General features: G+C 40.7%; 1 protein-coding gene across 2 annotated transcripts in view; it reads left to right on the top strand.

Annotated features, from left to right (window-relative positions):
- ITGA8 (integrin subunit alpha 8) overlaps positions 1–12996 on the top strand; it is a 183672-nt gene that overhangs the window by 157425 nt on the left and 13251 nt on the right. For both annotated transcript variants that reach the window (XM_043882707.1, XM_043882708.1), the window contains exons 27-28: positions 1501–1614; positions 11064–11165. In XM_043882707.1, the coding sequence (XP_043738642.1) occupies positions 1501–1614; positions 11064–11165 (216 nt within the window). The remainder of the gene's footprint in view (positions 1–1500; positions 1615–11063; positions 11166–12996) is intronic.

The raw sequence follows: 12996 nt of genomic DNA, 5'->3' as shown, positions 1-12996 counted from the left end.
TCAGCCCTTCCTCTTCTCTCCCATTGAGTCTGCTCTTTCAGAGAAATTCTTGCCTGACCCTAACTCCAGTCATGCCTAAGTGCCTCCTGCCATCTCAGCCCCCAGCCTGCCTATACTCTAGACCAGGCGTCCCCAACTCCAGGATCTAATGCCTGATGCTCTTAAGTGGAGCTGATGTAATAATAATAGAAATAAAGTGCACAATAAATGCAGTGTGCTTGAATCATCCAGAAACCATCACTCCAGACACACACACACACCCCTCATCCATGGAAAAGTTGTCTTCCATGAAACTGGTCCCAGGTGCCAAAAAGGTTGGGGACCGCTGCCCTAAACTGTATCATCTTTCTGGATGTCTGGTCAACACACCAGACCCAATATGTGCACAACTGTCTGTCTCCATGAACCCCCTCACCCCCCACCATTAGAATTCCCAATCTCAGTAAAGCCAGTACCTATCCACTCTATCACCAAGCCAAAAGAGCTCTCCCATTTCTCTCTCTCCCTTGTCCCAGTCTTAAGTTGGCTACCATGGATCTATTCTACTTCCTAAACTTCTCTAAAATTCATCTTCTTCTCTCTATTCCCATTGTATCAGTGTCCCATCATCTCTTACTGGGCCTTTATCAACCTCCTTGCATCCCACCCTCCTCCTTCTCTTCTTCCTCACCTACCACCTCTCTCCTGAAATGCACACATGATCAGACCCCTTGCTTAAAATGCTTCATAGGCTTCCTCAGGACCTTCTGAATCAAAGGGAAGCTTCTTAGCACAAATAGGACGATTCTTTACCACCATTTTTACCTCTTTTCCATCTGCCCACCCAACTCCCAAACACCCTTCTCTCCATGCTTCTGAACATGCACGCAACTTATACAGAAGAACCAATTCCTCATTCACTTTAATGGACAACAGAAAGTAACACAACATTGTAAGTCAACTATACTCCAATAAAAGTATTAAAAATTAATGCCACCAGCTTAACGGCTGGAACTTGCAGAAGATTCTGCTTTATAACTAGAAAGTAATTTAGCCAGAAGAATGTAATGGAACAAATACTTGTCAATGGGTTAATATCACTGGGTCTCTGAGATAATATGGACTCATGGACCATCCTCTGAAGCTGTTTCAGGATTTGCTTAGTTCAGGGTCAGGTGCTGTGACTGTCTATAAGTAATATCTTCCTGAGTTGTGAGAAAATGAAATGAAGCAGTTCAATCGCTGTGGTGGAGATTGTTTTGAAGTCCTTAGAACAGAGCTTAAATTTCACGTTGTATTTTATGATCCGTTTTAGCTCTACAGTACCACCAATGTGGATGCGTCTTTCCTACCAAACCATGTTTTTTCTTGATCATTTCAGTACATTTGTTCTTTATGTAAAGTTTATGGATTAAGCAATGACTTCTGAGGAAACAGAATGTAAAGAAACTGAGTCTAGTGTTGATTCTCTACTGAGATTTAAAGACACTGATTCACCACCGCTGCTGTTGTTTTTTGCAGAATTGTACAAACATTGAGTGCTTACAGATCTCCTGTGCAGTGGGACGACTCGGAGGAGGAGAAAGCGCCGTCCTGAAAGTCAGGTCACGACTGTGGGCCAAGACATTTCTCCAGGTAAGACCCTGAAGCACTGATGTGCCACCCACAGGAAACCTCTTTTCAAAAGCTCAGAGGGAAGCGTTTTTTAAAAGGATTTTTAAATGTTTTAACTTTTAAAATGTTTTAATTTTCCATTTTTTTCCATTAAATTTTTTAATTTTTAGATTAATTTTTAAATTTTTTAAAAATTTACTTCTTTAATGTTTAAAAAATTTTAAAGAAATTTCTGTGGCGGAATTGAGCCAAGGACAGCTGGTCATCTTTCCCACTGCATGAAGTTGATATTTTTCCAGATTTATTGAGATCTTATTGACATGTAAACTATGTAAGCTTAAGGTATACAACATAATGATTTGATCCTATATATTGTGAAATGTTTATCACAGTAAGGTTAACTAATACCTCTGTCCCCTCACATAATTACCTTGCGTGTGTGTATGTTGAGAACTTTTATGATCTAATCTGTTAACAGCTTTGGTCTATACTACCGTGTTGTTGACTAGAATTTCTGTGTTACGCATTAGATCTCCAGAACTTATCGATGTACTAACTGCAAGTTTGTACCTTAAACATCATCTCTCCATTTCCCTGGCCCACAGACCCTGATAACCATTGTTCTCTATTTCTATAAGTTTGACTTTGTTTTAGATTCACATGTAAGTGGGATCACACCCTACTTTTTTTTTGTCTGACGTATCTCACTTAGCATAATGTTCTCAGGGTACATCCTTGGTGTTGCAAAAGGCAGATTTCTTTCTTTTTTATGACTAAACGATACTCCATTGTGTGTGTGTGCATGTGTGGTATGTTGGGTGAAGATAGTTTAAATATCCTGAGTCCCTGAGTCCTTCAGATAGTGACTTAGATTTAAACAGATCTATTTAACTCACCACTGTCTAGTCGTTCCCTGGTAGATAGTAGTTAGTGAAATGAGGTGAGTACAAGAACATAATTCAAGCTGTATGCCCAGAAAAATTAAAATATAATCAACTTAGAAGGGGAAAGAGATACTGTCCTAAGTCTTTCTTGTCTGGTGATGCCACATCCTGGGCTTCAACTAGACGAGCTTCTCAGTAAAGTGTCAGGTTCATTGATTTGTAGACTCCTCACTGCTTTGACTTGTCTGGACTATAGCATCCCACACTTCTAGAGATGACTAATTGATTATGTGCATTTTAAAGGTTTAAAATCTCTTTTATACTAAGCAGATTAATTTTTTTCCATGTGGAAGGAGCTATTTATTTAAATGGTACTATTGTGTTGTGACCTTGTTGTTTGGGGAGGATCTGGGGGCAGGGAGCTAAATTTAAAACCCTACCAAATCTATGCATTCTTGCCCCTATTTTAACTACTCAAAAATCCATTTGGCTCATTGTGCCATAGAAAAATCCAATGGTGAATCCTTTTGAATCTAGTTAAAAATACACAATTTTTAAGCTCCAGATTCTTATGTTTTCTATGATTCAGAATGTTTCTGTAGTCTTACAAATCTTATATAATTTTGTTTCTACAATAAACAGGAGGGAAATTAAAGGTATTTTTAAAAATGTTTTTATGAAACCTTTTTTTAAAAAAAAAAGACCTAAGGCAGGATCATTCAAACTCAAACTCAGCACTATTAATATTCTGATTCATATAATTCTTTGTTGTGAGGAGTGGTCCTGGGCATGGCAGGATGTTTATCAGCATCCCAGGCCCCTCCCCTGTACATGCCAATAAAAGCCTTCAGTCCAGTTGTGACAACAAAAAATGTCTCCAGACATTGCCAGTATCCCCTGGGGACAAAATCATCTCCAGCTTTGAACAAGTGACCTAAAGAAAAGACCAGTGCACAGTGTCTTTCTGCTGTTGTTGTTAAACCATTATTTATTCATTCACTCAGCAAATATTTATGAAGTGCCGACTGCCAACTATGTGCCAAGCACTGCTTCGGGTACCACTTGGATGTGAACAATTTGCTCATTGCCATTCTGCTTTTTTGGCCGTTACTTTTTATCTAAGAGTTGGGAAACATGGGTGTTACTGAATTCCCAAGCCCACACAATGTGAATGATAACCATCTACCCCTCGTACTACTTTGGGCATCACATCCTACTGAAATGAAGAAGCATAACTCTTTAACAAAGCAGGACTAAAATCATTACGACCCTATGGTCAAGGTGGGAATGACTGTCCTAAATGACACCCATCAGTTCTGTGCATGACATGCTATTCCAGTAGAGGAACTTTGGAGTGAAAATTGCCTCTCTAACGAAGACAAATACCACATGCCCCTTACATGCGGAATCTAAAATATGACACAAATGAACTTATCTACGAAACAGAAACAGACTCACAGACAGAGAACAGCCTGGTGGTTGCCAGTGGGGAGTAGGGGGGGGGGGGGGGGGGTAGACTGCGACTTTGGGGTTAGCAGATGCAAACTAGTATATATAGGATGGATAAACAACAAGGTCTTACTGTGTAGCACAGGGAGCTATATTCAATATCCTGTGATAAACCATAATAAAAAAAGTATGAAAAAAGAAATACATACACACATATATATATATATGCATAACTGAATCACTTTGCTGTATAGCAGAAATTAACACAAAATTGTAAGTCAACTATACTTCAATAAAATAAATCTTTGAAAAAATATTAAGGACTTTCCTGATGGTCCAGTGGTTATGAATCCACCTGCCCATACAGTGGACATGGGTTTGATCCCTGGTCCAGGAAGATCCCACATGCTGTAGGGCCACTAAGCCCATGTACCACAACTACTGAACCCCAAATGCCCTAGAGTCTGTGCTATACAACAAGGGAAGCCACTGCAATGAGACGCCTAATACTGCAGGTAAAGAGGAGCCCTTGCTCACCACAACTGGACAAGGCCCACATACAGCAAAGAAGAACCAGCACAGCCAAAAATAATAAAAAAGAAAAGTTGTATACAAAGTACTTCCACCATATATAGAAGTTAAAAAAGAAAAGAAAATTGCATCTTTATCTACCTGTTGAAGACCCAGTGGATGTGGAAGAAATCAATAGCAACTGAGGGATTTTCTAAACAGTAAGTATTTAGCACAAGTAGAGTCAGACCAGAACAACCTTCAGGGACATTCTGAGGTTTTGCCAGATCAAAGTTAACACTTCCAAAGATCCTGGAGAGCCTGACACAAGTCACTTCATGTCTACTCACAGCTAGAGCCCAGACTTCTGTATTTCCACAGTTTCTGCTTATTCCAGTCTTGGAGGCTGATGGCCAGAGAGGAGAGCATTTACTTCAAACTGCCCCCCAACTGCTGGTCAAAGAACATACTAGATCCTGGAAGTCTAACAGTTTTATCCCACATCCCAGAAGGAGGCAAACATTTTCTGCCCTCCTAACCCAGGGGAGAAAGTTGACAATTCTCAGCTGATATGATTTGCTGCATTATTTTTGGTTTTGCCCACTGGTAAACATGCATGTGCTTAGTTACTCAGTCATGTCCAACTCTCCCACGGACTGTAGACCACCAGCCTCCTCTGTCCATGGGGATTCTTCAGGCAAAAATACTGGAGTGGGTTGCCATTCCCACTGGAGTGGGTGCCGTTTTGCATCAATGAATTAGGTAGCAGAGGTGAAAGCATGTCCACAGCCCCTTGTCATGAACAACAGCCTTCATCTTATGTTACAGCCTTCTCTTACAACTTCCTGAACTTCCTAATCTCATCAATAGGAGCAGAGGTCCAGTTCAGTAATTGAAAGAATTAAACTTTTTATAAGGTGCTATCAAATGAGTGACAGATTTTATTTTCTTGGGGTTCAGAATCACTGTGGATGGTGACTGCAGCCAGGAAATTAAAAGATGCTTGCTCCTTGAAAGAAAAGTTATGACAAGCCTTGACAGCGTATTAAAAGCAGAGATATCACTTTGCCAACAAAGGTCCTTATAGTCAAAGCTATGGTTTTTCCAGTAGTCATGTATGGATGTAGAGTTGGGCCATAAAAAAGACTGAGTGTTAAAGAATTAATGCTTTCAAATTGTAATGCTGGAGAAGACTCTCAAGAGTCCCTTGGACAGCAAGGAGATCAAACCAATCAATATTAAAGGAAATTAACTCTGAATATTCATTGGAAGGGCTGATGTCTGATGCTCCAATACTTTGACCACCTGATGTGAAGAGCCGACTCATTGGAAAAGACCCTGATGCTGGGAAAGATTGAAGGCAAGAGGAGAATCTGGCAACAGAGGATGAGATAGTTCAGTAGCATCGTCAACTCAAAGGACATAAATTTGAGCAAACTCCAAGAAACAGTGAAGGACAGGGAAGCCCGGTGTGCTGCAGTCCATGGATCGCAAAGAGTCAGACGTGACTTATGACTGGACAGCAACAACAATGATCAAATGGGTGGATATGGGATAACCATTGAATAACCCAACTATTGGATGTGTTCGTTCACCATCCATTCACACTGTCAGTCCAGGAGGATTGATGAAACCCTCCTGGGTATGCTGTTCTAGGTGCTGTTCTAAGCTTCATATTCCATGCTCTATGCCTTCTAGTTTTCTATAATCATGGTGGGGAGAAAATAATCAAGAAAGATAAAAAGTTAAACAACAATGTGGAAATTCCAAACAATATAGGGCATCTATCGTCTCATTCCAGACATACTGAATCACAATCTCTAGGCCCGATCCCAGATGTTTCTGAGGTTCAGCAAAGCACAAAGCAAAGTGGCTTGTGAGCCATCAGAAATGGTGGTGATGAGTGGAAATGTGAGGAGGAGTCAAGTTGGCCAAGAGCAGAGAGGGTAAAGAGAGGAGAGAAGACGGCCACAGAGAAACTGGTTTCCCCACATTCTCGACGTCAAATCCCACCTCTCTTTTTAAATTTCTATTGGAGGGTAGCTGATGTGTAATGTTGTGCTAGTTTCTACTGCATAGCAAAGTGAATCAGTTGTACAAATACATATATTCCCATATCGGTCATTACAGAGTATTGAGTAACGTTCCTTGTCCTTGTTAGTTATCTATTTTATATGTGATAATGTGTGTGTGTCAACCCCAATCTTCCAGTTTATCCCTTGCCCACCCCTTTATATTTGTTGTTAAAACTTAGTAACTAAACAGCAACAATACCCCTTTACTTCCTGACAACTATGTTTGTTTTCTACATGTGTGACTCTATTTCTGTTTTGTTAATAAGTACATTTGTTATTCATTAAGAAATTTCCATGTTCATAAATGCAGAATCAAGTTGGAGAGAAACTTTCCATCTAGAGTTGATTCAGAGATAAGTTCTCCCATGATTTGTTTCTCAAAGATATTACTTCAAGAGCAAGGGAATTATTTTCTATCAGTGTTTTTTTTAATATTGAATGTGGAGACAAAAGAAAATTTACTCTTTGAAGATTTGGGAGCCTGGATTCACATTGGAGTATGTGATTATAACTCTTATGCACAGAATCTCATTACTAGCATTTGTCATTTCTCTTCTGTGTCTACCAGCCAGGGTAGTAACAAAAGTAGATTTAAAACATCAAGTATACACAAGATTTTATGAGCAAGAATTTTTAAATTTTAAAAAAACACTTCTCACACAAACAAAACTCCAGCTTTCAATTAAAATGGAAATGCCAGGAGACAAGAGAACATAGAAAAAAATAACAACCAAAAAAGAATTTTTCCAAATGAACAAAGTTCCTTACCCTAGAATGTCAGGATAGGAAAAGAAAACAAAAAGGCCAAAGATGTAGTGACTTTAAGTATATATAAAAGTTTTGCATACTCTAACTTGTTCTCATCACATAGAAGAAATGGGGTTTATTGAAGGGAGGAAAAATTCAACTACAGGGACAAAAATACCTTGTAAAAATATGTAAGTTATTATAATACAACCTGCCAAATTGGCCTCAAGAAACCCAACATTGGATTCTAGATGGTGAAAATGTTAGTAAGTGTCTAATAAACCACTTTCTAGGAGGAAAATAACTTTGATATGTAGCACTTGCTGATTCCTGTGATGTAGCTATCCCCATTATGGTCAACTTCAAGCTGCAACATAATGTCACAGAGTACACAGTTGGCCAGAGATGCAGAGCAGCACACCATCCTATAGTGTTTTCCCGACAGATACAGTAGAGCTAAATAACATCAAGGGCATGTGTGTGCATGTGTGCGAAGTTGCTTCAGTTAGATTACAACTCTTGGCGGCCCCATGGACTGTAGTCCTCCAGGCTCCTCTGTCCTTGGAATTCTCCAGGCAAGAATGTTGGAGTGGGTTGTCATGGCCTTTTCCAGGGGATCTTCCTGGCTCAGTGATTGAACCTGCGTCTCTTATGTCTCCTGCACTAGTGCCACCTGGGAAGACCATCAAGAGCATAAAATGCAATAAAATTATTACTCAGTACTGAGGTTTGAGTGTTTATTATCTTTTTAGAGATAGTTTATTTAAGTTTACATGTATATATAATTTGTTTTAATAATGGCTCTGTTTAACAATGGATACTCAAAGGTCTTCAAATTTTAGTGCTGTGTTCACAAGAGCCACTGTGAGCCAGCTACATCCCACCACTGGTTAGATCGCATCACTGTCTCAAGCTAAATGGAGGAAAATCACAGAAGCTTAAGTTCTCAGAGTGGTTTTCCTTGATTTACTCTTACATACTCTCCCTTGCCCTTCAGTTAAGTTCAGTCACTCAGTCATGTCTGACTCTTTGCAACCCCACTGATTCCTGTGATGTAACTATCCCCATTATGGTTAACTTCAAGCTGCAACATGATGTCACAGAGAACAGAGTTGGCCAGAGATGCAGAGCATCTCTGTAGCATGCCAAGCCTCCCTGTCCATCACCAACTCCCAGAGTTTACTCAAACTCATGTCTATTGAGTCGGTGATGCCATCCAACCATCTCAACCTCTGTTGTCCCCTTCTCCTCCCATCTTCAATCTTTCCCAATGAGTCTTTTCAAATGAGTCAATTCTTCACATCAGATGACCAAAGTACTGGAGTTTCAGCTTCAGCATCAGTCCTTCCAATGAATATTCAGGACTGATTTCCTTTAGGATCGACTGGTTTGATCTCCTTGCAGTCCAAGGGACTCTCGAGAGTCTCCTCCAACACCACAGTTCAAAAGCATCAATTCTTCAGTGCTCAGCTTTCTTTATAGTCCAGCTCTCACATCCATACCTGACTAGTGGAAAAACCATAGCTTTGACTAGACAGACCTTTGTTGGGAAAGTAATGTCTCTGCTTTTTAATATGCTATCTATTTAATCATAGCTTTTTTTCCAAGGAGCAAGTGTCTTTTAATTTCATGGCTGCAGTCACCATCTGCAGTGATTTTGGAGCCCCCCAAAATAAAGTCTGTCACTGTTTTCACTGTTTCCCCATCTATTTGCCATGAAATGATGGGACCAGATGCCATGAACTTAGTTTCCTGAATGTTGAGTTTTAAGCCAACTTTTTCACTCTCCTCTTTCACTTTCATCAAGAGGCTTTTTAGTTCCTCTTCACTTTCTGCCATAAGGGTGGTGTCATCTGCATATCTGAGGTTACTGATATTTCTCCCAGCATCTTGAGTCCATCTTGTGCTTCATCCAGTCCAGGATTGTCATGATGTACTCTGCATATAAGTTAAATAAGCTGGGTGACAATATACAGCCTTGATGTACTCCTTTCCTGATTTGAAACAAGTCTGCTGTTCCATGTCCAGTTCTAACTGTTGCTTCCTGACCTGCATACAGATTTCTCAGGAGGCAGGTCAGGTGGTCTGGTATTCCCATATCTTTGAGAATTTTCCACAGTTTGTTGTGATCCACACAGTGAGAGGCTTTGGCATATTCAATAAAGCAGAAGTAGATATTTTTCTGGAACTCTCTTGTTTTTTCAATGATCCAACGGATGTTGGCAATTTGATCTCTGGTTCCTCTGCCTTTTCTAAATCCAGCTTGAACATCTGGAAGTTCACAGTTCACATACTGTTGAAGCCTGGCTTGGAGAATTTTGAGCATTACTTTATTAGCGTGTGAGATGAGTGCAGTTGTGTGGTAGTTTGAGCATTCTTCAGCATTGACCTTAATCAACAGTTAACATGAGAACCGATTAAACAGAAGAATGTGCTGAAATGTTCTGTCAAAAACGCCGTACAGCTCTAGGTCAGTGGTGCTTAACTGGGGGAATTTTGCTCCCCAGAAGACCTTGGCAGTTACTTGGAGACATTGTTGGTTGTTACAGCTGGGTGAGGGGTGCTACTGGCATCTGTGGGTAGATGCCAGGGATGCTGCTAAACATCCTACAATGCACAGGACAGTTCTTTAACCAACCCCACATCCCAGTAGTGCCAGGAATATCTGAGTGCTCCTGCTCTGGTCTTCTGTATAAGAGGAAGTTCAGTTCAGTCGCTCAGTCGTGTCCGACTCTTTGCGACCCCATGGTCTGCAGCACGCCAGGCTCCCTGTCCATCACCAGCTCTCGGAGCTTGCTCAGACTCATGTCCATTGAGTCGGTGGTGCCGTCCAACCATCTCATCCTCTGTTCTCCCCTTCGCCTCCTGCCTTCAATCTTTTCCAGCATCAGGGTCTTTTCCAGTGAGTCAGTTCTTCACCTCAGGTGGCCAAAGTATTGGAGTTTCAGCATCAGTCCTTCCAATGAATATTCAGGACTGATTTCCTTTAGGATCGACTGGTTGGATCTCCTTGCTGTCCAGGGTACTCTTGAGAGTCTTCTCCAACACCACAGTTCAAAAGCATCAATTCTTCAGTGTTCAGCTTTCTTTATAGTCCAACTCTCACATCCATACCTGACTACTGGAAAAACCATAGCTTTGATTAGATGGACCTTTGTTGTCTATAAGAAGAATTATGATTAATTTCTTTGTAACTTAGCAGCAGTCTCTCTCCTAAAATATTTCGTTCTATCAGACAACAATTTGTACTCACGATGTCTCCCCACTATGTTCTTCAGTAAGAGCACTTGTTCTTACTCCTTTAAGGATGTCTGATTTTCTGTTTTTATTTTAACCTTATTGTACCAAATCTTTCAGTAATAAGATAGATTATCTTTAGAAATAAGAAGATGAATGATTGGATGGATGTCTAGACAGATGATGGATGGGTGATGGATGAATGGATGATGGATGATAGATGGATGATGATGGATGACTGGATGAATGAATGATGGATAGTAGATAACTGAATGGATGGATGAATGATGAATGGATGATGGATGATAGATGGATGGATAGATAGTAGATAACTGGATGGATGGATGAATGATGAATGGATGATGAACAGATGGATGGATGGATGGATGAATAAGTCAATGGGTCATGAAAGGATAGATGGATAGCAAAAAAAGTAAAAGAGAAAAGGAAGAAAGAAGGAGGGAATTTTTCTTTGGAAATGGAAAACATTGAAAACAACTGGATAACTGCCAATATAACTTAAAAGTTTTACATGGAATACATTTTAAATAAATATTTTTAATTTCAGAGGAAAAATGATCCCTATTCTCTTGCATCCCTGGTGTCCTTTGAAGTTAAGAAGATGCCTTATAAAGATCAGCCAGCAAAACTCCCAGAAGGCCGCATAGCAGTGAGTATCTTACAATATATAGGTACAAATAATTTCACTGAAATTATTTTTTAAAACCCAGTTTTGCTTGTGTTAGGTTTATGTGCCCATTACATTGACTTGAGAAAAGTTTCCCTCTTAAGATTAATGTTTTCTTATTTCAGTCTGGAAATTCTTCAGTGTTATTTGATCAGATTTTTAAACCTTCAATGTAAATTTCTACTCCACCCCACTAAAAAAAAAAATCACAGGGCAGGACTAATACCATTTTTTTAAATTATGTCCTTCTGTTTAAAAGAAGTTCAGATGCTAATTATGATCATAATGAAATCATACTTATTGTTAATTTTAAAGACAGCCTGGTGAGTGAGGTGAGAAGGGAAGACTGTCTTCCTTAGGGACAGTTGCCACAGACCAGCTGTATGGACAGTGATTTTTCCTTTCTAAGCAAAGACCAGGCTTCCCTGGTGGCTCAGACTATAAAGAATCTACCTACAATGCGGGAGACCTGGGTTCATTCCCTGGGTTGGGAAGATCCCCTGGAAGAGGGAATGGCTATCCATTCCAGTATTCTTGCCTGGAAAAATCCATGCGGACAGAACAGCCTGGCGGGCCACATCCATGGGGTCACAAGAGTCGGACATGACTGAACGACTAACACATGCACACACACACATACCCATACCCACACAAGTAAAGACCAGGATTACCTGGAGGAAAAGTTCACTGGGAGCATCATCTGAATTGAAGCTATTAAGCATTAAATCAATCACTAGGTCGTGTCTGACTCTTGAGACCCCATGGACTGTAGCCTGCCAGGCTCCTCTATCCATGGGATTTCCCAGGTAAGAGTACTGGAGTGGTTGCCATTTCCTTCTCCAGGAGATCTTCCAGACCCAGGGATCGAACCCGTGTCTCCTGCATTGGCAGGCAGATTCTGTACCACTGAGTCACTAAGGAACATTACTGATACCCAGATATCTGTCACAGCACAACTGCTGGCATCCTCAGCAACCTGGCAAGGCCATGCAGAGCAGAGAGGAGGGTGAGTAACAGGGGACGAATAGGCCCCATCACCGAAACGCTGCCTTTACAGTGAATATGACCACAGCCAGAACTCTGGGTCAGGATTCAAATACGGAGGTTTCAACCTTCATCTCTTGGTCACTTCATAGATATTTACAACCTTGACTTGGATTCTGGTCCCCAGGTCCTTGTTACTCAAAATATGTTTTTGCAGACCATCAGCATCAATAACACCTAAGAAATTATTCAAAATTCAGAAACAGACTTCACCCCAGACCTGCTGAGTCAGAATCATCAGGGCAGCAGGTATACTGTCATCTTTGAGGAGGGTTGTTTTGGATGGTGTAGAGGTCACCACTCTCATAATTTCTCATCAGCCTAGGACTTAAAATGGAGCTATTACTCTTTCCAGCTTAATCTACTTTTAGTAATTGAATTTCATCCATTAGTGATTTCCAACCCTGAGCATGCAAAGAATCACCATTCGTATGACTTTAAAGGTTTATACATACTGGGTGCTCAGTTGCTAAATTGTGTCCAACTCTTTGCAACCCCATGGACACTAGCCCACCAGGCTCCTCTGTTCATGGGATTTCCCAGGCAAGAATATGGAGGTGGATTGCCATTTCCTCCTCCAGAGGATCTTCCCATCCCAGGGATCGCACCCGAGTCTCCTGCATCTCCTGCACTGACAAGTGTATTCTTTACAACTGAGCCACCTACAAAGCCCCATACATGTTAAGACCCTATCCAAAATATCAGGATTGAGTCTGGCATGGGCCCCTGGCACTGTGCTTTTGAGGCTCTACAAGTGATGCTTCTGCAG

This window comes from Cervus elaphus, chromosome 23 (assembly GCF_910594005.1).
Source record: "Cervus elaphus chromosome 23, mCerEla1.1, whole genome shotgun sequence".
Classification (NCBI taxonomy): Eukaryota; Metazoa; Chordata; class Mammalia; order Artiodactyla; family Cervidae; genus Cervus; species Cervus elaphus.
Note: the sequence above shows the minus strand (reverse complement) of the source record. Positions and strands in the feature narration are given on the sequence as shown.